The 25,736-nt window shown below is 44.8% G+C and overlaps 1 protein-coding gene across 4 annotated transcripts; it reads right to left on the bottom strand.

Annotated features, from left to right (window-relative positions):
* Nucleotides 1-445: 445 nt before the first annotated feature.
* PHAF1 (phagophore assembly factor 1) lies at nucleotides 446-25,736 on the bottom strand. Of its 4 annotated transcripts, none has more exons than XM_084861121.1 (17): nucleotides 25,630-25,736; nucleotides 25,402-25,522; nucleotides 19,398-19,480; nucleotides 14,546-14,629; nucleotides 11,621-11,664; nucleotides 10,374-10,453; nucleotides 10,018-10,112; nucleotides 9,505-9,602; nucleotides 9,310-9,422; nucleotides 6,181-6,314; nucleotides 5,718-5,801; nucleotides 4,421-4,503; nucleotides 3,942-3,985; nucleotides 3,422-3,465; nucleotides 3,226-3,284; nucleotides 2,606-2,678; nucleotides 446-1,953 (listed from the first exon to the last, which is right to left on the bottom strand). In XM_084861121.1, exons 2-17 carry the CDS (start codon nucleotides 25,463-25,465, stop codon nucleotides 1,867-1,869), a joined length of 1,269 nt encoding a protein of 422 aa, XP_084717247.1. In that variant the 5' UTR covers nucleotides 25,466-25,522; nucleotides 25,630-25,736; the 3' UTR covers nucleotides 446-1,866. The 4 variants fall into 4 exon arrangements, with proteins under 4 accessions (XP_084717247.1, XP_084717249.1, XP_084717246.1 ...); XM_084861123.1 differs by having other exon boundaries at nucleotides 9,505-9,569; XM_084861120.1 differs by lacking the exon at nucleotides 25,630-25,736 and having other exon boundaries at nucleotides 25,402-25,618.

The following is a 25,736-nucleotide window of genomic DNA, read 5'->3' as shown; positions in this document are numbered from 1 at the left end:
AACTTGGTTTGAAACCCCGAGGATGCACACACAGGCCTTTCTCATAGCTAGATCCCACAAGGAGGGATGCTGGCAGACATGCTGTTAAATCTCAATCTGAAAGTAGGCATTTTGCTTCCAATCTGTCCCTCCAAATTGTATCTTCAGCCTTGTCAAGGTCTTTACATCACCTTTTGAGGAGACACCCACTTCCTGGGCCCTGGTTTGGTTGCAACAGCAGGGACCGAGGCACACAGGGTCAACTAGGTCTTTCCTCACCTCCAACTACCCTGGGCACAAGAACCTATACCCACACAACTAGGGCAATCTCCTGGAGGCTGGATTTTTTTTTTTTTTTTTTGAAGGCTGTATTGCCCCTTCAGAGGAGCCAAGGAACCTCTTCTAAGATGACTCCACTATTCATTTTCCCACATTCTAAAAAAAGAAAAAGTCAATGACCCCACACTTATTTTAGTATAAACATCCCAGCAACAGCACGTGGTGAGCCATTGCTGAGGGCACAGGTCTTTATTGGAGGTGCGGGCCGGACATGAGGAAGGTCCCCCCATTCCAGGAGGATGAGATCAGTCCTGGCTGACCCAATAGTGGGGCTATGTGGACTGGGGGTGGGGGTGGTGTCTCTGGCCAGGCTACAGTCCAAATGGGAAGACACCAGTCAGTCACAAAGTCATGAGAACGCCACACAAGCCTGGATGGAGGCCCAGGAATCATATAGGAACCGGGGCAGGTCCCCTGCACATTCATCGTTAAACTATACAGGATGAGGCTGTACATGAGTTAATTACAAAAGTCGTATTTACAAAAATCTGTACACACATTTGAAAAACTCACAAAATTGTCATCTATGTATCACAAGTTGCTAGACCAAAATATTAAAAATGGGATAAAATTATACATTTCTCTTCTCAATTCTTTTCAAAAGGTTAATATTTTTAAAGCACATATGCTACTTTCCTTAGCAAGACCCATGGAGCGGCTGAACAGCTCAGCCCCCTTCTTGAGTCCCCAGAAGCCTTGAGCCATGAATGGGCCCAGCCAGGGGACACTGCCCAGGGTTGGGGCAGGGGAGCCAGCCCACAGTGCAGAACAGAATGCTGAAACACAACGGAGGAGGAAGATGTCTTTGGCTAAAACTTTGGCATTAAATAAAAGAGGCAAAAAGGATGGAAACATGCAGCCCTGCCAGCCAGGCTGGGGCGTAGCGGGGCAGAGGCAACGTCAAAGGCTGGCTCCAAGGATGGGAACCAGGCCTGGGCACGTAACCGGACGGAAGAAAGCTGTGTTCCAACCAGCTGGGTGTGCCTACTGGGCCTGGCAGGGATCGCGTGCAAGAAAGGAAGAAGGAAGGGCAGGTGGGCCACCTTGGCAACAGCCAGCTCATCAAGTAACTAAAGTGGATGTAGTGCAAAAGTTGCAACCAAGTCCTATGGATGTGCTACCTGCTTGCCTTAAGGGTCATGTGGCAATGTTGGGCCAAACGCAGGTCCTTGTCCTCGTCCTGGGTGCCTGCGTCCTCAGCCACAGAGTCCCAAGTTTTCCCACATGTATGGGATAGAGGAGACAGAACCCTGCCTCCGTAAGTGTTAGCCAAAAGCTCCTGGGTTCAGGTATCAAGGCTCAGAGTTTGTGCTTCTCTTTGCAGTCCGTGTCCCCTGTTGGCACCAGCAGGCTGAGGACGGACAGAAGAATATCTGGGTCTCTCCTCTCATAGCAGAGCACCCAGCCTGAGCCTCATCTCAGAACATCACAACAGCCCTTCAACACTGGCAAGGTGTCCAAGAAAACCCACAGGTGGCACATGAAGACCCGCTGAGGAGGATGTGACACACAGTTCGACGGGGGAGAGGGGCACGGGTGGTGATGTCCCTAGGGGAGCTCTGCTGTTTTCAGATGGGCACCAGGCCTGGGGGGGCCATACAGGGTCACCGAGGCAATGTGGTTATTCTGCATGACCTGATGTGAGAAGAGGACAGCAGTCAAGGGGACGGAGCAGAGCAAGCAATCAGACCCACAAAAACCACCGGTGGGATTAGCACTGGAGCTGAGAAAGGACCCAAAGAAGGCCCTGTACATGGTCATGGAGGTTGTGTGTACAACACAACTGCACAGGACTGGGCCAATCCCTCCACATCCCTATCTCATGCTAGGCACCATTTCTGCCCTAGCGTCTGCCTGTGCCTCCTGGGATACATGAACCCACCACACCCATTTGTCCAGTTCTTCTGGAACTCCTCGGGGGCCTGCTGAAGGTTATGACTCCAGAGGAGAAAACAGGGCAGCCCATTCTTCTCCAAAGCCAATGGGGCCTCAACAGCCACTTGAGCCCCATTGCCCTGTGGTTCCTTACCCTGATGTACTGGTTTTAGGTATTGGGATTCCCGTTACCTCTCATCTTACAGGATCCAGAGCACTGCTTTAGCTTACCTGACCCTGAATTTCTCTAGCGTAATTTCTGAACCCTCACTGTTAAACTGGAGAGGCTAAGTTCTCAGCAGAGTTGTTGGGAAGGATTAACCTGCCCAGCAGGGCCGTTAGGTCCTCCCCGATCTCTCTCCGGGACTTGCCTCTCCCTACCAGAACAGCGGCCCCAGTCCCCAGGGCTTACCTCAAAGATCATCCGCTGAAGACCAAAGCAGAATGTGGAGCCAAATGGATTGGTGTTGTTTGGGGAGGAGGACCTGAGGCCGGGGAAGCCAGAATTAGAGGGGCAGGCCAAGGCCAGCCCAGCAGTCCCTTTTGGGAGTGGTAGCTATTGGCAGGTGGTCTGTAAGTCCCACACAGGCCCTTGGGGTCTTAGAGGGAGCAACAGGCCTCCCTCAGCCTAACATAGCACAGAAAGTTACTATGGAAATGAACTGGGTTGTGAGAAGTCAGGAGGCAGAGAGCTTCAGACAACCAGGTACTGGGGTTGGGCTGTGGACTATGGCTAGTAGCAGCTTTGATGGAAATAAGATCCTAGGGCAGTTGGTCACGACTGCCTCTTTCTGAGTAACTAGGGGAGAAAAGGCTCTCATATCTGGAGGTAGGTGGAGGAGGGGAGAAGCTATTCCCATTAGGCAACCTCTCTTGTATAGGCAAACATGCAAAAGTAGGCCCTGTATTAATGCACAGAGTTGGGGGAAGGAAGTATGAACATGTCTATAATTTATTTCTAAGCAATATCCACCGCTAGGCTTCCCTAGGCCTTCTGACAGGGTGGCCACAGATAGTAACCTGCTCACTCACCTGTGAAGGACAACAGGCTTCTCCACAGGGTGACCCAGGAGCTCTTGGATGTTGTCCCACTGCAAGAGGGACAGAGGCGGCAGGGAGTTAGCAGGGCCTGACCACACCTGTGACCAATGACAGGCCCAGAGAACATGCTCGCATGTTCATGACCTCCTCGTTTTTAGGCTGCACCAGGTGGGAAATAGGAGCTCACCTTGCTATAGGTTGTGCATGTTTCTGTCTGACCATCTGCATTTTCTGAAAAGAGAATAATACAGAGTGGTTGGCAGCTGGCCCAGCCCACCTGTGACCTAGCCCTAGGCAGAATCCAGATCTGGCCTCCCTTCGAACTGGGGTTGGAGTATGGAGGGAGGAGAGACAGACGGTTTTATTCCTGAATGGAAGAAAAATATAGAGTGTTGCACGGAGGTCAGTCAGGTGTGAACCAGCAGTGGACAACAATCACAAGGCAGGGTGGGGAGCACCTGGATGACCATTGTAGCTAGGAAAACCTCCCTTCCAGAGACCAGCACTCCAGTTACAGGAAAAGCCCTGGAAGGTCTCCACGAGACTACAGAGAGCTTAGCCCGGAGGAGTCGAGGCTGTGGGCAGGATCAGGTGGCCAAGACTACATTAACCCACCTGTTACCATCCTCTCTACTTGGATCACTTGTCCCTTCTCATCATGACTGAACCCAAAGCCTTTTCTTATCCGGAGAACACTCACTACTCACCTTTCTTTATGGCTATTGGGATCTTGAACTCACAACGGTGATAACTAAGAGAGAAAAGGAAAATGGTTAAAGGCTTACCCACATCTTAACCTTGCACTCCAGGAAAAACAGAACCAAGTACAACTATCCCAAGCCCAGCACTGGGCCTGACTCGGAATTCACTGGGGAAGGCCAGCTTTAGGAATTAAGAGTTCAACAGAAAAGGGTACAGCTCTGGGGTCTGAAGACTACCACCCTGGATAAGACACCAAGCTTTCTGAACTTATTTCCCTGTTTGTAAGCTGATACAGAGGGAGAGATGTAAGGTATTGGACACTATACCAGGAACAGAATGAACACTCAGAAAATGTTCACTTCCCGTGAGCCAGCAAGAATTGAGGTGTAGATAAATCAGTAAACTCTAAAGCCATAGGCTCTCTTTCCTGGGGATGTTTAGTCCAAAGCCCACTGCTCAGAGGGGCAGGTACAGGTATACTCACATATTGAAATTATAATGCCCAGGGTAATTGGTGTGAAGGACAAACTTCTTCACTTTGTGAGTGTTCGCATCAAAGAGGATGTCCTGGGATAGAAAACAAGGATGCCTGAGTCAGGAGTTACTGAGGCAGGGCAGCAGCCTTTCCCAGGACATGTCCAACCCAGAGACATCTACTCCACAATGAGGGTGCCTGCAGGCAGGAGCTTTCTCTCCAGCAACTATCAAGGGGACAGATGAGACCAAGCAGCCTTAACTGGACATTTTCGGGGAGGGGGGCACCCAACATCTATAGGCCTCCCTATTCCAAATATGTGCCAGCAGTCCTGGCCAGCACAGGTGGCTGCTTGGGAACTCAAACACATCAGATCTTTCCTGTTAAGGACCAGGATAAAAAAATATGAGCATAGCCCTAACCGGTTTGGCTCGGTGGATAGAGCATCAGCCTGCAGACTGAAGGGTCCCAGGTTCAATTCCGGTCAAAGGCATGTACCTTGGCTGCCGGTACATCCCCAGTAGGGGGTGTGCAGGAGGTAGCTAATTGATGTTTCTCCTCTCATCAATGTTTCTAACTCTCTATCCCTCTCCCTTCCTCTTTGTAAAAAAATCAGTAAAATATATATTTTTAAAAAGTTTAGCTTATAATAGTCCCATGCCCTCCTGGCACAGCCTAGCCCCAACAGTTTATGATCCCATTCTCTCCCACAACTCCAGGCTCCTGTTTGGTCTTTCCCATGTAGGCAAACCCAAATCTCTCCTTTCACCTTCTCTGGACTCTACCCCAGGACCCCAGGCCCTAGAGAGCTCAGAGGTTGGAAGACCCAAGGTCCAGGTTAGCCCTGCCTTGTGAGATGTATTCTGCTGGTGCAGTGTTTACACCATCATGTCTTACACACAAAACCCATCTCCCAGCTGGACTGTCAGCACCCGAGGTCCAGAGCATAGGACTACAATGGGATGATCCCTTAAATACACAAACAGACTCCCACTGTTTTTGAAACTTTTTAATCTTCTAGTTTTGTGACTCCAGAACTCTAATTCCCAAAACATCTTAACCTGAATGATTCCCAGACTCCACCCATGGAGCATGCTTCTATCAGAGAAGACATACCAGGGAACTCAGTATCTCAGCAATCTTGGTGGCAGGAGAGTCTGACATACACAGTAGTGGGCAAAGCCAGCTGGGGCTAGGTTCCCTGCTGCTAGGCCCAGTTTCGGCTGTATATGTGTACACAGGTGTGCCAAGGTACATTGCCCATGCCTGCAGAAATTAAACACTTCTCTAAGGAATCATAACTTACCACTCCAAGAGTGAAGTAGTTAAAAAAGTAGTCATTGCACTTGGATGGGACTTGTTTATGGGGGGAAGGAGAATGAATTTTCATCTGTTGGAGAAAAAATAATGAATTAAAATCCACCCCCTTAATACAATCCTTGGATTAAATGATGTTATAAATTGTGTTTTTTTTCTCTGACATTAAGCTGTTGGGTAGGCAAGAGTCTAGGAGTCCCAGCTGCTGGTGCCAACCAACCCAGCCAGCTGTGGTTGACTATAAACTGGCCCTGGTCTCCAAGGAAAGGCAGCATAGTCTGACCAACAAGTGTCAGAAAAGAGCTTTCAATTTACTTCTCCATCTGCTTTAACAGAACAGGTTCTATGAGAAAATAGCAAAAAGTTTATATTTACTCAATATTAAGTTAATGATTTAAAAACATTAAGAGACCACTATTCCACTATTCACTTTATGAACACATTTCCCTCACCTTATCTTCTGATTTATAGAAGACTTTGTGTGGAGAACCAAGCATGCTAAGAACGTCTTGGCAAGAATCACCAAAATATACTGAACGTTCAAATACCCGCATCTTGGCATCTGCTAACAGGCCAGGTCCACAACCTGCAGAGAACAAGGGAAAGGTATAATCAGTTCCAGGGGAGGGCCTGAGGCTCTGAAGCCCAGGGCCCTGGGGGCTCCAGAGGCCACTGACTGCACACTGCATTATTAGGTCTGCTGAGAGGCAAAACTGCGTGCGAGGGCTTGAGATGCTACTAGAGATCACTACCTTACCTAAATAATGCCAGAGACTCATTCGATTCCACAAAAATGACAGAAAGCTCTGGAAACACCATACACTCACTCACCAAGTATTTACTATTGACCATTGAAGGCTAGGGAATACTTGGCTAGATATTGAGGAAACAATTGTGAGCAAAACAGGTGCCCACATGGAGTTTACGGTGTGATAAAGATCCTAATCAGGTCAGCACACAACTGAGGGACAATAAATAGCTGCACAGGTGCTATTAAGTATATAATAAAGTACTATGGTTTCTTGACACTTTGCAGGTCCTGACAAGATAAAGGGTACTTAATGCTAGGAGGTACTTCTCAATGGTAACACCCAAGAGAGATTGGGCCTAAAGATAACTCTATAGCGGAGACCGGTTTGGCTCAATGGATAGAGCGTCGGCTTGGGGACTGAAGGGTCCCAGGGTTCGATTCAGGTCAAGGGCATGTACCTTGGTTGCGGGCATATCCCCAGTAGGGGGTGTGCAAGAGGCAGCTGATCGATGACTCTCTCTCATCGATGTTTCTAACTCTCTATCTCTCTCCCTTCCTCACTGTACAAAATCAATAAAATAAATAAAAAAATAAAAAGATAACTCTATAAAAGCCATGAGTGAAGTACACATTAACTCACTCCCTAATTCCACAAACACCTGACACACACTAGTACTCCAAGAGAAAACCAGGAAAGTGAAAAAATGAAAAAAATAAATTAAAAAAAACCCCCTGATTTGTCAAAAGTTTCTTCTTTGGGAAGAATATTTAACTCTTTGTCTAATACAGATTTCAGAAATGGCTCCAATTAAACACACACATAGTTGGGGAATAGCAATAGATATACCATTAGTAAAATTTCCCCCATTTTGTGGATGGGAAGACCAAGTATTTTGGGGGGGAAAAAGAAAAAAGGCCAAGACTGAGGTGGACTGCAATTCCTGGTACCATAATAATCACCAACATCACCTTACTCTGCACGGGGGTTTAGAGTTGACCAAACTCTTTTCATGGATAACAATCCATCTGTTACATACAGAAGACTTGAGGGATCCCAAATATGAAATACTAGGTGCTGAGTTCTCCAATTAACCTGAGTCTTTATTCACAGCACATATACACTGAATAGCAAAATAAAACTTTGCTTAGGCAAACCTGGAACCCACCAAAAATGCTGTCAGGCTGGACTGTCTGCCCAAAGTCTCCAGGTACCAGGTTCTTGTGATGCCCAGATGGGGCTATAGGGAAGGCACCCTGACAGGTAAGCTTTCTTTTTCTTCCTGAAACCTACCCAGGTGAAATGACCTTTAGTTTTAGCAGCTTTTCAGTTTCTGATTCCCAAGTAAGTGTTTCTATAAATTATTGCGGGAACCAAAACAGTTGAACTGTTTTTCCCTGTTAAAAGTATCACTGTATGCCCTGGCTGCGTAGCTCAGTTGGTTAGTGTTGTCCCCATCGTATGCCAGGAATCAATCAGAGAATGCATGAATAAGTGGAACAACAAATTGATCTCTCTCTCTCTCTCTCTCTCTCTCTCTCTCTCTCTCTCTCTCAAACAGGCAACAACAAAAAAAGCATCACTGTAGCCATAAGAAAACAGAAGGGAGAAATAGGACAGTTGAGACAAGCTACCCTTCCACTTGCCAAAGAAAACTTTCAAAGAGTACTGGATTGGACAATAACTCAAGCCCTGAGATGTGACTGCTAGGGGTATGCTGTACAGGGTGGCAGTCAGAATTAACTGCGACACTCCGCACTTCCAACAGGCTCCTCCTCCTGTCATCTGGGATAGCTGTGCCACCCTTGACTATTCTGCTGTTTCAAGCAGCAATCCTCTGGAGAAGACAGACCCTAAATCATTCAACTATGCTGCCGCATCACAATTCCTTCAACTCTCTCAAAAGCTATAGCTCAGGTGCAACATTCCTTTAAGGAGCTGTTATTCTGCCTTGGCTAGAAAATCACATTTTAAGAAATTTCTAACCTGGAGGTTGTGAATGTCTAATTTGTTCAGGGCAGTAGTTCAGTTTACGTATCAGATTTTTTAAAAAAATCTTTATTGTTGAAAGTATTATATTGTATATGCCCCCCCACCCCACCGTCATCCCCCTACATACAAGACTCTTAACAGTTAAGAACCAATGCCCAGAGACTGCAAGACTCCAATTATGAACAAATACTAGCTAGACTATGAGTTCTGTGAAGGTACAATCTCTATGTTGGCTTCCAGGCCATATTTATGGAGGCAAGCTCCACACTAGAGATCCCTGTCCTACTAAGCCCCATCCAAGGCCCAATGTACCCGAGATTGGCCTGGCATAAGAACCACAAAATGAGACCTGGATCCTAGAGAGACCAACTACTGAAGACAGCCACTCTTTTTGTTGTTGTTCAAAGCCAGCAAAATCACAGCAGGGTGTGGCCAAACCACAATTCAACAAGCCCCTCCTGCCAGCCTACTCTAAGAACTGGGCTTCAAGGGCGGAGAACAGCCAGCACCGGGGCTCACAACATTCACCTCCAATAAACAGCTTGGGAACCAATGCAAAACTACATATGCTGACAGAAGGCTTACGTCCATGCTGAGGAAAGCAGTGCTACTGTTATTTAAGATATGCTAATGGTAAGACTATCTCTTGTCCCTGCACAAATTCAAATGAAAGCTTTAATCATAAGCATCTTCGGTTTGCTCAGTTGGTTAGAGCGTGGTGCTAATAATCATAAGCATCTTCATCATTTGTCTTCTACCAACTATCCCTAAGCACATGAGATTTTAGACCATCTCAACATGAACAAGAGGGAATCCACCACCCCACAGCCAGTAACTGACCTGCAGCAAGTAGGCGAAGTCGTAAACCTGAGGGTCCAGTTCCATCTCGAAGAACGTCTACACTCTCAGCATACACGTTGCCCAGGAAACAGCTCAGGGGCATCACGGGAGCCCTGGGGGCAGGCAGAAAGTAAGCACAGGCTTTGCCTTACCTACCGGGCCTTAGCATGAAGCTTGTGCTCCCTTGTCACATACTTGGTATCCTGAAGGCTGTTTCCACTGTAGATGTACATTCGTTTCACAGTTGCTCCGTGGGGTATCTGGAGAGAAGCTAGACCATGAGCAAAATTGGGCTGCAAACACAGAACAATCGTTTTACTAAGGGCGCACTGCAGACCATGTGACTCAGGCTCTGGCATTTCCCCAGTACTCCTGGTCTTCATGAACTGGCCGGATCAAAGTAGCACATACTAGTTAAATCTGGCTCTAGGTCAATAAGCTCACCCCAACCAGGCAAGTTCATCTTTAATTTTACTTTTGTTTTTCTTCCCTTACTTTCATCAGTGAAGAAATGCAGGAATACCCCCTTTAATGAAATCCAAGCCTTAGGAAAAGCTATCATTTCATAATCCTAAGGAAGAATGAAACATTTTGCTGAAGCAATAGATAACTAGAGGATATCCATCTAATCTGCCTGAATAGCACTGTCTGCTGACCTGCATGACCTGGGGATTGGGCAACACACACTCGGGGAAAGGAAGGGCTAACCTCGTACTTGGGAGCTTCTGTCCACGAGTCCAACTGGAAAGAAAAAGACAGTCCTCTGAAGTTGAGGTGGAAGAGCTGCTCAGCAGAGTTGTATACTGTAGGAAAGAGAAGGAAATGTTGCAAACACAAACCAGCCTGGCAGGAAGTAATGACTGGCAACACTTCCCTGTGTCTCATTCTGAACTGACCTACTAGGCGGAAAACAAGGGGGAGGAGCTTTCCCTCACACTCCAGTACCTACCCCCATATACTACAGGAACTGGGCTTCAGGAGGTTGTGGTGGGGATGGTCCCACTTGCCAGATTTATCACTATGGGCTGCCAGAGAACCAGAGGAATCAAATGGACTTGGCTTACCACCAGGATGGGTTGCACCGAAAGACTGGTCAATCTGCTCAATGGTGGGAGCTATGGCCTGAGAGTTAAAATGGACTCCACTGAAAAACAAAGACATTTTTTAATACCAGGCTTCCCTGGTTGGGCTCACAGATCACTGGAGATGGTGGCTAAAAGAGTTATTCTTCAAAACACAGGTGGGTGAGTCTACAATTATGTCAAAATAAAAGTTTAATTAAAGAACTTTAAGAGACAATTAAAGAGGTCAGGACAAGTCAATTCTCCCGAGGCTTATACACAGAATTGGTCCTCTAGGGCCTCCCAAGACATCTGTTCAGAAGGAAATAAATCCAGTCTCAGCTCCAGGTATCCAAACTTAAAGAGTGGCCTCAATTTATACAATGCGAATGTGTTTTCCCAGGATGCCTACAAATAGTTGGCTTGAAAACGAACTTTCTTAAAAAGGGATAAACATCTTAAAAGAAGGGTGTAGCCAAGCAAGGCAGCTAATTTTCTAAAAGGCGGATTAATTGGGTGACTTGGCAGATGGGTGGGGGAGAGGTGGATCCCTCCTGGGAGATGGGCTTGGGAGTAGGGGGGCATAGGATTTCAGATGAGCATGAAGATAAGGCATTTATGACTTTCAGGAGAATGCTTAAAGGTTAAGAAATTTTTTTTGGAAAATTAGTTATCATTTATAGAACACCTCTTAGTTAACCAGGCTCTGTGCTCTATGCTTTATTTTCCAGTATCATCGCATGCAATCTTCCTAACCCAGCAGCCACATTATTGGTTTCATTTATTTGATGAGGAAACAAACGCAGAGGTCAAGTGACTTGCCCAAGGTCACAGAGATTAATAAAATGATGAAGTCATAACTCAGGTCCAGGAGAGCCAGACCTTGGAAGCTTACTGAACAGAGCACTCCAGATGCTAGAATATCCTCTTGCCATATGGGGGCCAAATATTTGTGCACCATACAGATATCATCCTAAAAAGCAGACTTGGGACCCCAAATAGTGGCCCGTTGGACATTTTCTTTAGCATAGGTTTTGGAGTCAGACCTATCTGTACTGTCCCAATTCTATTGCTCATGAAAGCAAAAAGAGGTGCCAAAAAGACAACGTGCAGAGGACAGCTGTGACCCAAGAAACAGTTATAATCACCTCTTAGCTGAGGTCCTGCTTTATTTGACATATATTCACAGCATGTTCTTAGCCCACTTGTACCAAGCCTGTGACATATACCAGCAAGGGAAAAAAACTCACCAATATTTTAACTTTACTTTAGTCAAGTCATATACTTCAATCACCTAAAAAGAAAAAAAAAGAAAAATTAAGAGTTGTTAATGCTCTGTAGTTGAAGAAGATTAAGAAGATGTTTATAGAATAGCAAAGAAAAAAATAATCTATCACTAGCCATTTGACCGAGGCCAGGGCCCCAGGTTATATAGGAGAGCCCTGCTTATATAGTAGAAGCAGGCACTCTGCCTCTGATTACAGCTGAAAACCGCATCTCAAGGGCTTTCCACCACTTAGCATGGGAGTGAGCCTCCAGAATGTTCCTCCTATGTCACTGTCATCCACCTGCTGCATTCAGACACACACTTGGAGGTGGTTCAACCCTGCCTGCCCAGTGAACCAGTTAATGACAGGGGGCACTTGTGGCAAGGAACCCAGAGTGCTGACCATATGGGAATCCTTCATGTCACCAGGAGACTCTACCAGCAGCTTTTAGTTTATGGAGCTTGCTGGGCCATAGGAACAGCAGCTGAGGACGTCTAAAGTCCATGATTTTCTAGCCTCGGGGCTGGAAAAGTCCTTGATTTCACCAGAGAGAAAAGGAGGCATGCCAGCAGCCAAAATAGGAAAGGAAAAGACAGGTGGCTGTAAAGGTTGTGACTTGCGAAGCCTCATTCCACAGAGCTCACTCATAGGCAGCAAGTGAGAGACAGGGAAACTGCAGAAGACGGCATGAGAGAGAGATTCTAAAGCCCTTGGATGGAAGGGCAGGCAGATGGGTCAGATCAGAGCGGATGCCAAGCAAGGGCACCTGACTGACTGCTTCCTCAGTTTCCCGAGGCTCAGGCAGCTCCCAGCCCCTCCTCCTCCTTCATACTGACCACACAGAGGCAGAAGGCTTTACCTCTTTACCCATCTAATGTACTTCCCGTTCTCACATTCTGCATAATGTACTCACACTGTTTTCTTCAGCTTTTATCACTTTTATTTCCCATACCCAACAACAGAGCTTAAGCCACTGGTAATATAGGGTTAAAAACTTGGTCAGGCCAAGTCACTATCCTCTCCTCAAGCTGACTGACTGGTAAACAGTACCTCACAAATTTATTAGGATTAAATTAAGAAATGCATGGGAAGCACTCAGCCCTGAACCTAATATGTACTAAGTGCTCCCCAAAAATGTATATACACTTTAAAAATATATATATATTTTACTGATTTTTTACAGAAAGAAAGGGAGAAAGATAAAGAGTTAGATGTCGATCAGCTGCCTCCTGCACACCCCCTACTGGGATGTGCCCACAACCAAGGTACATGCCCTTGACCAGGATCAAACATGGGACCCTTGAGTTCCCAGGCTGATGCTCTATCCACTGAGCCAAACTGGTTAGGGCTGAAATGTATTTTAATAAACACCCTATACATGATTTTGTCTTTACCATGCTGTGACTCTGTAATGGGCTGTCTAGCCACCCCGTTTTGTTGTCCACTTAGGTTACTTCCAGCTTTTTGTTACTATGAAAAGCCCTACTATAAATACCTGGCAACATTACCCTCCCCATAACCTTTTTAAGTTATGTTTCCTAAAGTGGCTTTACCAAGTAAAAGGCAAGTGACTCTCTGTAAAGGTGTTTCCAGATTAATATTCCCCAATTTGCGATGAAGCTACACAGAAGGCCACCCTCTCCCTTTTCCCAATGTGAAACTTCGGGCAGTGAGGACAGGACAACTAAGTCCATAGGAGAGGCAAGGAAGATGTGGGGCTAAGAATGTTCACATCATTTGCTTTTGAAAAATCATTATAAATGAGGAATTCTCATTTCATGTAAAGATTCTTTTTCCATATTCTGTCTTATCTCCTCAGCAGCTCACCTGTGACAGGATGTCTAGAACTAGGAAGTATCTTAAGTCTTTGGAAAGACAACTCCATATCATCACCAGGATGATGTCTTTGGCATGCCACTGCCCAGAGCCACATTCAACTTTGTGACTCTGGGGCATGAGTCTGATGTCACATGACTAACCTGTAAAGCCCAGGCATTTGTAAATAGTATATTAAAAAACATCCTGGACTTGAAGCAGGTGTTAGTAAATTGCACTTGAGCGCTAATTAAGACAACCCTGCACACCAGCAAGTTGTTTGTTTACATTTCCTCAAACTCATTGAGCCTTAGTCTCAGCATTTTAGGAAGAACTGCTCTAATTTTCAACTTCTAAGTCATGTTATTTGACCGAAGAATGAAATAAAGATAGATATATAAACCTGACTAAAATCTTGTGGTCCTATTCTGCCATTAGGCCTTATCGTTAGTACCTTTTTTTTTTTCTTTTTTTTTAAGGTGGTCCTTTGTGACTGTTTATTTCACTTAATTCTTTTGCATATGTTTTTGAGATCTATCTATGTTGAGGCAGGAGTAAATTGTTCATTTTTTGTCATATTATACTTCACTGCATGAACATAGTTCACTTTGCTCATCCACTCACCCACTGATGAACACTGGTTTGTTTTTCATCTTGTGTCTATTATGCTTAAAGCTGTTAGAATCACTTATGTTTATGCTAAGTATATTTCTGTACAAATTTTTAAAAATCTTTATATTTTGTGGATGTGTTTTCATTTCTTGGGTAGACACCTAGGATCTGAATTGCTGAGTTTTAGAAGCTTTTTAAAGACTCAGGAGTATCTATGCCATATACTTAGCTCCTCGTTTTCCTATTTAATATAAAAGCCCACTCCCCATACCCCATTCCCCAAATCCTCAATACTTTCCCTTTCACCTCCAGAGCCTAGGAGTAGAATATTTCCAACTATCAGATCTTTACCTTTTTAGGGAAACAGGCAAGGCTACCCCCTTGCGGTCTCTGAACCAAGGAAGTTTATTCCCACTTAGGAGTTTCAGAAACATCTCACAACAGTGCATATTAATCAGACTGACGTGAAACATTAGTTACCTTAAGTCTCTGATTGAAAGCATCAAACAGTAGTTTGATCCCGTCCTGAGTCAGGTTAAGGATGAGGTCATGGCTTAGAGGAGACTACAAAATAAGAAAACACAATCCAAACAATTAATTTACTTACCAGCACCTGCTGAAAGCATTACAATATAAACGTAATACACAGGAAATATCTAAGTGCAGACTCCCTCCCCCAACTAACAAGGTTTGGAAGCCAGAAACAAACTATTGCATGAATGCAGTGTGCTCTATTTCCAGCCTACAGCTGCTACTTTATAATATTGGCTTGAAAAGAGCCTCTCTTTTCCAAAGCCTGTATTATTATAGGTTTTGAGTGATGATACTTTGGGGAAAAGGGCTAAAATTATGTGAGTATTTAGGGCACTTTCTTTTGAGGGTACAGGGTACAAATCTATAGCATGGGTTTACTGCTGTCAAAAATACAGAACAGCCGAAACCGGTTTAGCTCAGTGGTCGGCCTGCAGACCTGAAAGGTCCCAGGTTCAATTCCGGTCAAGGGCATGTACCTTGGTTGAGAGGCACATCCGCAGTAGAGTGTGCAAGAGGCAGCTGATCGATGATTCTCTCTCATAGATGTTTCTAACTCTCTATCCCTCTCTCTTCTCTTATGTAAAAAATCAATAAAATATATATTAAAAAAGAGTTAATACTGTTCTTCCCATTCCTTTACAAGAAGAGATAGACTCTCCATGGCCCTAACCAGATTGGCCAGCAAAAAAAAAATAGGACCATCCAAAACGCTGCCCTTTCTTGAAATTGACACAGTTCTCAAAAGGATTTAGAGAAGTTTCTTTTCTAAAAAAAATATATTTTATTGATTTTTTTAGAGAGGAAGGGAGAGAGATAAAGAGTTAGAAACATCGCCGAAACCGGTTTGGCTCAGTGGTAGAGCGTCAGTCTGTGGACTGAGGGGTCCTAGGTTAGATTCCGGTCAAGAGCATGTACATTGGTTGCAGGCACATCCCCGGTAGGGGGTGTGCAGGAGGCAGCTGGTCGATGTTTCTAACTCTCTCTCCCTCTCTCTTCCTCTCTGTAAAAAATCAATAAAACATATTAAAAAAAGAAAAAAAAGAGCAACATCGATGAGAGAGAAACATCAATCAGATGTCTCCTGCACATTCCTACTGGGGATGTGCCCGCAATCCAAGATACACGCCCTTGACCGGAAGAACCTGGGACCCTTCAGTCTGCAGGCTCACGCTCTATCCACTGAGCCAAACCGGTCAGGGTTAGATAAGTTTCTTTATAAAGCGTCTCAAAGTAGGCAGTGAATGACAGAAGTGTGGCTGTCTGAGAGAGAAAGACTGTGCCACTGCTGGTATAGGTCTCAGCAGAAAAATTATCTCCCAAGAGCCTTCTGTGATCAGCACAGACTCCTCCCCTACACCCCGTTGATCTTTACAAGTAGCAGCACATGGTGGCACCATCATGCCTGGCAAACATTAGAAGAATGCTGTATGAATGCCTAAACCATTAGGTCTCAAGCAAGACAAGATAATGGACTTATGAATCCTGACCTTGTTCTGAACCTAGAACACACAGTTCCATTTCTGAGAGGGCCAGTCCATAGGGGAAGCAGGATGAAGTAACATTTTAGCATCTTTCAAGATCCATGATTAGAGGAAGAATGCTGGGAGGATCTGGATTTTCTTATACTATCCCAAGAACTGATCATTTTCTTCCTGGCATTATTACAACGCAGGACATAACTAAGCAAAATAAATAAATAAAAATGTAAAAAGAATTGTTTGTGCAACTGAGCAATTTTTAAAAGGAAGCAAGTAATTCATCTTCACAATGTTTTATTAGTACTTTATATCTCCAGAACAAAAAAAGCACACATGCTATGTGGTGCTTAAGCAGGCACTATGCAGTCCTCCATATGATACAGTTCAGTAAAGCTGTCGGTTGCAAGTTGATAACATCCTCTCTCTCTCTAAGAAAAATGGGGCTACTTGATATGCACATTAAATTTCCAAGGTGTGCCCTAGCCGGTTTGGCTCAGTGGATAGAGCGTCGGCCTGCAGACTCAAGGGTCCCAGGATCGATTTTGGTCAAGGACATGTGCCTTGGTTTCGGGCACATCCCCAGTGGGAGGTGAGCAGGAGACAGCTGATTGATGTTTCTCTCTCATCGATATTTCTGACTCTCTCTCCCCGTCCCTTCCTCTCTGTAAAAAAAATCAATAGGAGGAGGGCAGAAGAGGAAAGGACCACATGCAAGAAGCACTATATCAGAGCTCTGAGAGATCACTCCTCTTGATCCTCATCAAAAGATTATTCCATCATAAGGAAAATATATCCACTTCACAGAAGGAAAACCAGACTAATTATTAAATCCATGTTTTCTGATTCTATAATAGTTGGTTAGGCAATATTGGGGAAAATTAGTTTAATGCTAAAACTACTATTTGTACTCCAAAAATGGACTGACAATAAAGTTAGTAATAAAGGAAATAAAACACACCCGGCCATCGTGGCTCAGTGGTTGAGCCCTATGATCTGACCTATGAATCAGAGGGTCCTGGTTTGATTCCCAGTCAAGGCATACGCCTAGGTCTAGGTTTCGGGCTTGATCCCCAGTGGGAGGCATGCAGGATGCAGCCAATCGATGTTTTCTTCTCTCTCTAATAATAAAAAAAATATTTAAATAAAAAGAAAGAAAGCCTATTTTCAAATGCATCTAATCTTGGGGTGCCCAAAATCTGATTAAACTAAGTCTGCAAATTACTTATAAGTTCAAGAAGCCAATTTCACCCCCTACCCCCTAAATATATTTTTATTGATTTCAGAGAGGAAGAGGGAAAGAGAGATAGAAATATCAATGATGAGAGAGAATCATTGATCAGCTGCCTCCTGCATGCCCCTCACTGGGGAGCAAGCTTGAAACCTGGGCATGAGCCCTTGACCAGAATCGAACTCGGGACCCTTCAGTCTCCAGGCTAAGGCTATATCCACTGAGCCAAACCAGCTAAGGCAAGCCAATTTTCTTAAGCTGCTTCCCATTTTGATGCCTGCCACTTGCAATTCCCTCATGGTCTAACACTGAAAGTCAGATTAGGTTATGAATGACCTGGAACAAAGAGGAAAAGCTACTATTCTTCACTTTATAAATGACAGGTCACTTTGACTCTGTTGTTCAAAGAGCCTCTGTCCACTCCTACAAGTCCCTTGTTCTGTGGTAATACCATAAGAATATCCAAGCACTTGCTTGAAGATGCAGAGGGGTACAAACAGTCTGAACATAATTTCTCAGTATAGGCGACAGGCTCATCTCTGACACTAAAGTAAAACTGAGAAACCTCACAGAAATCGTACCCACTTCTAATCCTTCATGCCAAAAATAATCTGTCACTTGCTTTACGATCTGAAACTAATTGGGAAAAAAATGCAACTAAAATAATCAAATTGGTACTTAAATGGCCTCAGAAAAGCCACTTAAGGACAGCCTGTAGCCTGTATAGGAGCAAAACTATTCCCTGAGGTTTGTGACACATACAGCACCACAAAGGTTGCTGCACATGGTCTGTCATAGAAGAATCACAGATTTCAAAAAAGTCAGTGGAAGGGAAATTGTAACTTTAGAGAGATGGAAAAATCCTATTTCTAAAGGTCTATGAAAAATAGCTTCTAAGTTTACATACTTAAAAAAATCAAATATTTTAAAAATTCTGATGTTCAAAAAATTCTTCTTTGGTGCTAACTTAAGCATACTCTTACTGGAAACTAAAAAAGTTGTTTTGTTTGTTTTAAAAATATTTTTAGTGATTTTAGAGAGGAAGTGAGAAACATCCTATATAATCCTATCCTATATAATAAAAGGCTAATATGCAACTTGACCGAACAGCAGAACAACTATTAAGATGTGCACCGACCACCAGGGGGCAGATGCTCAAGGCAGGAGCTGCCCCCTGGTGGTCAGTGCGCTCTCATAGGGTGAACATGGCTCATCCAGAAGCCAGGCTCATGGCTAGCAAGCGCAGTGGCAGTGGCAGTGGCAGTGGCAGGAGCCCTCCCGCCTCTACGGCAGCACTAAGGATGTCTGACTGCAGGCTTAGGCCCACTCCCCTCAGGGCTAAGCCGTCAGTGGGACATTCTCCGAGGGTTCCCGGACTGTGAGAGGGTGCAAGCCGAGCTGAGGGACTTCCCCTCTCCCCACCACCGAGTGCACAAATTCCGTGAACTAGGCCAGGCTCCAGTCAATGATAAGAAAGAATCAGTGATAGGTTGCCTTCTGCACATATCACACTGGGGATCAAGCCCATAACCCACGCATGTGCCTGACGGGGAATGGAACTGTGATTTCCTGGTTCATAGGACAAGGCTCAACCACTGAGCCATGCCAGTTGGGCTAAAAAGGTCTTTGTAGGTACATGCAACATTATATTGTACTATAGGGGTTAATTCCTGGCACAATTGACCAACATTTAATAGAGACTACAATAAATTGGACAAGAAATAATAAATGGAAAGCAAGTACCCCAGAAGACCAGATAGTCTGAGGTGACCTCCCACTGAAAAGTCTCTGTTTAGGGACAGATGGATACACACACACACACACACACACACACACACACACACAAACGTTCAGTTATTGCTGCTCCTCAAAACCTGGCAGCACCAAGTTATCAAGACCAAAAGTTTTAGAATTAAAAAAAAGAAAAAAAAGAAAAAAAAGTGCTTGGTAACTGACTAGTGCTGAAGAGTCTCCTATTGGAATACACCGCCCCAACAATCCCTGCGAGTCAGCCCCTCCCAAATCACCAAACTCTGGGGATGACTCACTGATTAGGGATGCTATTTCAGTAAACAAATCAGCTACTACTCACCTGATCACTGTAGAGAACCTGGACATTTTTGATGATGCGACAGTGCTTCTGAAGAATGGCTACTGCCTGAGCCAGAGGCATTCCTGAAATAAAGCAAGGACACCTGTGTGGGTTTACTTGGGTTGTCCATTTACTAACACTGGTGCCTGCCGTAAAGTCTGGGGTCGGTATCACTAAGGTTTACAGAAATAAGACTAAGGTCCAAGTTCAATAAGCAATAAGAGCTAGAATAAAGTTAGCAGCGAGCACGAAGGGAATAGTTGAATTGTATAAAGGGGGTTAGTACATAAATGGGGACCTTTGTGCTGATCCCAAGCAAAGAGCTTTCTTTGAGAAGGCAAAGTCAGCATGAACCCAGAGTGAGAAAGCACTGTCTGTATAACTCTGGAGACTGAGGCCTGGTTCTCACTGTGCCATGGACTACGTCTACCTAGGAAAGTTCCCTCCTCTCTTCCTTTGTGGCATCTGACTCATTTCTCAAATGAGAAGTGTCTGCAGAAACACATTACTTGTAGGGGCTCATTAAGAGTTAAAAAATCACACACTTACCAGAATCAACTTATTTTACTAAGGATTTTTTACTGGATCCTAATTTACCTACTCACAAATATCTTCTAAATCTTTTTTAAAAAACTATATATATCTTACTGATTTTTTACAGAGAGGAAGAGAGAGGGATAGAGTTAGGAACATTGCCGAGACCGGTTTGGCTCAATGGATAGAGCGTCAGCTTGGGGACTGAAGGGTCCCGGGTTCAACTCCGGTCAAGGGCATGTATCTTGGTTGCGGGCATATCCCCAGTAGGGGGTGTGCAAGAGGCAGCTGATCGATGACTCTCTCTCCTCGATGTTTCTAACTCTCTATCTCCCTTCCTCTCTGTATAAAATCAATAAAATATATTTATAAAAAAAAAAAATTAAAAAAAAAAAGAGAGTTAGAAACATTGATGAGAGAGAATCATCGATCAGCTGCCTCTTGCACACCCCCTACTGGGGATGAGCCCACAACCAAGGTACATGCCCTTGACCAGAATCAACCTGGGACCCTTCAGTCCGCAGGTTGACACTCTATCCACTGAGCCAAACTGGTTTTGGCAATATCTTCTAAATCTTATCACTTGATTTGTGAACTGAAACTGATGGCCCATATATAAGTATATGCTCCTGTTAAAAAACTCCAATCAAAAAAAAAAAAAAAAAAAATCCCAATTCCAATGGCCTCTTAAAAGTTCCATGAACTTGCCGAAACCGGTTTGGCTCAGTGGATAGAGCGTCAGCCTGCAGACTAAAAGGTCCCAGATTCCGGTCAAGGGCATGTTACCTTGGTTGCAGGCACATCCCAAGTAGGGGGTGTGCAGGAGGCAGCTGATCAATGTTTCTCTCTCATCAATGTTTCTAACTCTCATCTCTCTCCCTTTCTCTCTGTAAAAAAATCAATAAAATATATTTTAAAAAAAGTTTCAGGAACTCGCAGGGAACACAAAAAAGTATGTTTTCAAACAAAAAGACACATTATATTTCAAACAAGAAGATACACACACACAGGCAATTTAAAACAAAGTCCCGGACAATCCAGAAACAAAGACATAGCTTTATGAGTGCAAGGACAGCATGTGTGTTATTCAACTCTCTGATATCTGGCTTCTCTTCTACATTCTGACCTCTACATCTATCGTCATTCAAACCAGAACCTCTAGAATCCTCATCCTTCTCCATATTTCAAAATCTAGTCTCTAAACCCATCCCATAACAAACTTTACTCCAGGTATCTATCTATCCTCTTTTCCAGCGAACCCAGAGACTCCTTGGTAGTGTCCCAGGCAGCTACTACCAAAGAGAATTGGGAATCTAGGAACCTATTTTCTTCCAGTCATACATCGTGCTCTAATTATAATATCCAATTGCTTATGGTTCCTTACATACCATCTACCTTTCCCATTGTTTTTTTTAAACATATTTTTATTGACTTTAGAGAGAAAGGGAGAGATAAAAATATCAATGATGAGAAAGAATCATTGATTGACTGCCTCCTGTACACCCCGGGGTCTACTGGGGATAGAGCCCACAACGCTGGCATGTACCCTGACCAGAATTGATCTGTGGCACCTCCTGGTTCATAGGTTGATGCTCAACCACTGAAACACATGGGTTGGGCCCATTGTTTTTGTGTTAACTTGGTTGGAAGATTTATACGTATGGACAGTTGGATAAGAAATCTGGCAGTAGCCTTCTGCTAGGGTCCTCCTGATGTTAGCTGCTCCAGGAATAGTACTGGCTCCTGTAATGTTTTTTTGTATGTGTGTGTTGTTGTTTTTTAAAAAAAATATATATATATATTTTAATTTCAGAGAGGAAGGGAGAGGGAGACAGAAACATCAATGATGAGATAGAATTATTAACCAGCTGACTCCTGAACACCCACACTGGGGAATCAAGCTTGCAACCCAGGCATGTGCCCTGATAGAGATCAAGCTGGAACCTCCTGGTTCCTAGGTCAATGCTCAATCACTGAGCCACACTGGCCGGGCTCCTGTTGATTTTTTACAGGAAGCCTCCGCCCTGAACTTCGCAGATCAAGTGTCTTCTCTCCTTCTGTAGCAACCTGTACAACTTCTACCCCATTACAATAAAACACACTATTTCTGTAATCTTTCCTTCCCACTAGACTAAGCTATTCAGAGCATATGTCCATTTCTTATTCAATTTTCAATGTTTGAAGCAGAGTCCAGAGGTGCATGCTGCCTTCAACAAAGTGAGCATTCAGTCCCCCTGGAACAAGATAATCTCAGAGAAGGCTATTCTCTAGTGACCCTTTAAATCTACCCTCTTTGGGCATTTTCAACACTTATTTAAAAAATTTAAATGATTGATTTGAGAGGAAGGAAAGAGAGAGAGGGAGAGAGAGGAAGATACAAACATTGACATTGATTTGTTGTTCCACTTATTTATGTGCCCTAACCAGAGACCCAGACAGCAATTTTGGCTTATGGGGAGGACACTCTTAACCAACTGAGCTACTTGGCCAGGGCTTATAACACAAATTTAAAAAACAAATTCAGACATGCCTCCACACCAATGCATTCTGCAAATGTCACTGAAAGCATCTCAAATTTGCACTGCCTTTACTCCATCACTGATCAAGCCACCAGTGGCATTCTCAGAGATTCCTCGTGGCCTAGGTTTTCCTGTCCCTGTGATGTTGGCATTTCTCTAATCTCCCATCAAACAAAGGCCAGGAAAGCAGCCAAGAAGTTGGATGCAGCTCCCCATTATGATGCCAGGCAGATAATGGCGAGGTCTAGATACATTTGCATTAGCACAGAGTCCAAAAAGAAACCTAGAAATAAAACTGAGCCTATCCTCAGAAGGGTAGAGCAGTGGGAGCAAAAAATCCCTGTCCCCCCCCTTTTTTTTTTTATCATCTCTACCTTTCTGAGCCTCAGCTGTCAAATGAAGATTACATTTCAAGGTTGTGGTGACTTGAATTAAGAATTGCCTGGTTCGGCCAAAACCAGTTTGGCTCAGTGGATAGAGCGTGGGCCTGCGGACTGGAGGGTCCCAGGTTCAATTCCAGTCAGGGGCATGTGCCTTGGTTGCCGGCACATCCCCGGTGGGGGGTGTGCAGGGGGCAGGTGATCGATGATTCTCTCTCATCAATGTATCTAGCTCTCTGTCCCTCTCTCTTCCTCTCTGTGAAAAATTAATAAAATAAAAAAATATAAAAAAAAAAGAACTGCCTGGTTCGATAGCCTAGGAATGTAATCCAGCCCCAATTGCAGTTTTGATTGTGAGGGCTGGGGAGAGGACTAACTTTTATTTTAGTTTGGAGAAGTTAAATGACCACCATCTCTTAGGATTTTAAAATATTTTTTAAAATCTTTAAGATCACAGGATTTTAAAGTGACTTTTTTAAGACCCACAAAGAAAACATTGAGGCTCAGGTCCCCTTTATGAGCCTTTCCCCAAAGTTCAATTCTAGACCCACTTACAGAAATGCTCTTTTCACTGTTTTTGGTTGCTATTTAGACTGTGTGAAAAAATAGCCCAAACCCTTGACTCCTGAAAACTGGAAAAAGTTAGAAGTGGGCCCTAGCCAGTTTGGCTCAGTAGATAGAGAAGTCCTGGATTGGATTCTGGTCAAGGACACAAGTCGGGGTTGCAGGCTTGATCCCCAGTAGGGTGTATGCAGGAGGCAGCACACCAATTCTGTCTCATCATGGATGTTTCTATCTCTTTCTCCCTCTCCCTTCCTCTCTGAAATCAATAAAAAAAAAATATATATATATATATATATATATATATATATATTTTTTTTTTTAAGTGAGAGTTATACTCTCAAAACAACAGTTGACAAAAGAAGTCTTGCTCTCCCATCTATTTTTTTCTTCTTCAAAATCCTGGTTTCAACTAACATCCTAATCACTACTGGCCAAGAAGACTCAGTACCACAGAGATCCACAACTTAGCTGGAACATCAAGCACAATTTGAAGCTATGGTTGTAGTTCTCGCTCTGTCCTGTTCAATCCTGGTGTGAAGGGAAGCTGTGGGTGGAAAGGTGATTCCCTAACTAGGAGCCAAACTGCACCAGCAGCACGACGAATGTGTCTTGGAGGCAAAGATATCACTCGCCTCTTGTTGCTTCACAAGAGGGTGGGGTGTTTCATACCAGTTGAAATTTTGGGAAGAACTCTGTACAAGTGGTGTTAGTTATGAGAGAAGTTGACCAGGACCCCTCAATAAAACTGGCTCCTACAGCCTAAACCAGTCTGGCTCAGTGGACAGAGCATCAGCCAGTGGACCAAAAGATCCCAGGTTCGATTCCGGTCAGGGGCATGTGCCTTAGTTGCGGGCACGTCCCCAGTTGGGGGTGTGCAAGAGGCAGCTGATCGATGATTCTCTATCATCGATGTTTCTAGCTCTGTCCCTCTCTCTTCCTCCCTGTAAAAAAATCAATAAAACAAAAAAATAAAAAAACTGGCTCCTACAATCCAGAGGTTTGTAGTTCACACCAGCAGGGCCCTACCAGTTTCTCATGTACCCTGTGTCTTCACAGATGTGAGTCTTCCAGATTCAAGGATAAGTTATAGCCCAACAGAGCAGCTGACTCAGTCCAGCAGCTCAAATTAGTGTGACAAAAGTTCAGGCCTGCACAAACAAACAGCACCAGCACCTGCTCCCCACCCCTTTTCCTAGTGCTGGAACATCAAAGTAAACACACCCTGGGGTTACTGGATGCAAATATTTGTACACATAAAGGCAGTGGCATTGGGCATGAGGAAAACTGGGTCAAAAAAACAACAACAAAAAACACACAACAATCCCAAAACGACCAGATTGAATGTTCTACAAACTAAATGTTACTTTTCCTGAACTCCTATTTTTCATTCTCAGCGGAGGTCTGGGTTTAGGATTACCTCGCCAAAAGTTCCTTTAACACACAGACTCTCCTCAACCAACTCCTTTGACCAGATTCCCAACACCAGATTAAGGGATTGGGGGAGGGTGGGCTAGTTTTCCCCTTTCGAAGAGGGGACTCACAGACCAGAAAAGCAAAGGGAGACACCCTGTTGTGGCATTTAGGAGTGTCAGTCACTTCTCAAACTATTTCATCAGTAAATAGCGACTAGGAATAACACCAGTAGCGACCCTTAGGCCCCCAGAAGGCCGACTGGAGATAATTACGCATCACAAGACAGAGCTAGTCTTCAGTGTTTGGGGCGTGTCGGACATTGTTATTATTATTACTATCGCACCACCGTCCCGGGAGGGGCCCGGTTAGGGCCTGAGGCGAGGGCGTCTGGGCCCAGCCGAGCCAAAGACGGGAGGGTCGGGCCGGTCGGAGCGGGTATCTAGTGCCTGGAGCCCCAAAAGCCAAGAGGACGGAAGAGGCGACAGACAAGCCGCGGGCACTAGGCAGTGAGGGGCAGAGACCAGAGGCGGGAAGGGCCCCGGAGGGAAATAAGAACCAAGAGAACAGGGTCCTGAGGGAGGACCCCACACTTACCCAGCGTGAATTCCCATTGCTCGTTCCCCAGAGAGCGCTCAGGCACCACCTCCAGATCCAGCATTGGTTCGGCTCGCCGGGCCGGGGCGGCCTCCCTGCGGCAGCGCAGACGGGACCGGAGCTGAGGACAAAGCAGCAGCTAACCCGTCGTCCCGGCCGTCCCTCGGCCGTCCTGCTCCCCAACTCCTCCCCGGCCGCCGGCGACACCGGCCCAACACCGCACCTCACCTCACTTCACCAGCAGGAGCCGCGGTAGTAGGGGCAGCGGCAACAGCGGCTGCGTCTGCTGTAAAAGTGGCGTGCGCGACCGTAAAGTGCGGTGAGGGCGGGGCTAC

The sequence above is a fragment of the Pipistrellus hanaki genome (assembly GCF_964339955.1).
Source record: "Pipistrellus hanaki genome assembly, chromosome: 15".
In the NCBI taxonomy this organism is placed as follows: domain Eukaryota; kingdom Metazoa; phylum Chordata; class Mammalia; order Chiroptera; family Vespertilionidae; genus Pipistrellus; species Pipistrellus hanaki.
The sequence above is the reverse complement of the archived record's forward strand: the minus strand, read 5'-3'. Positions and strand labels throughout refer to the sequence as shown.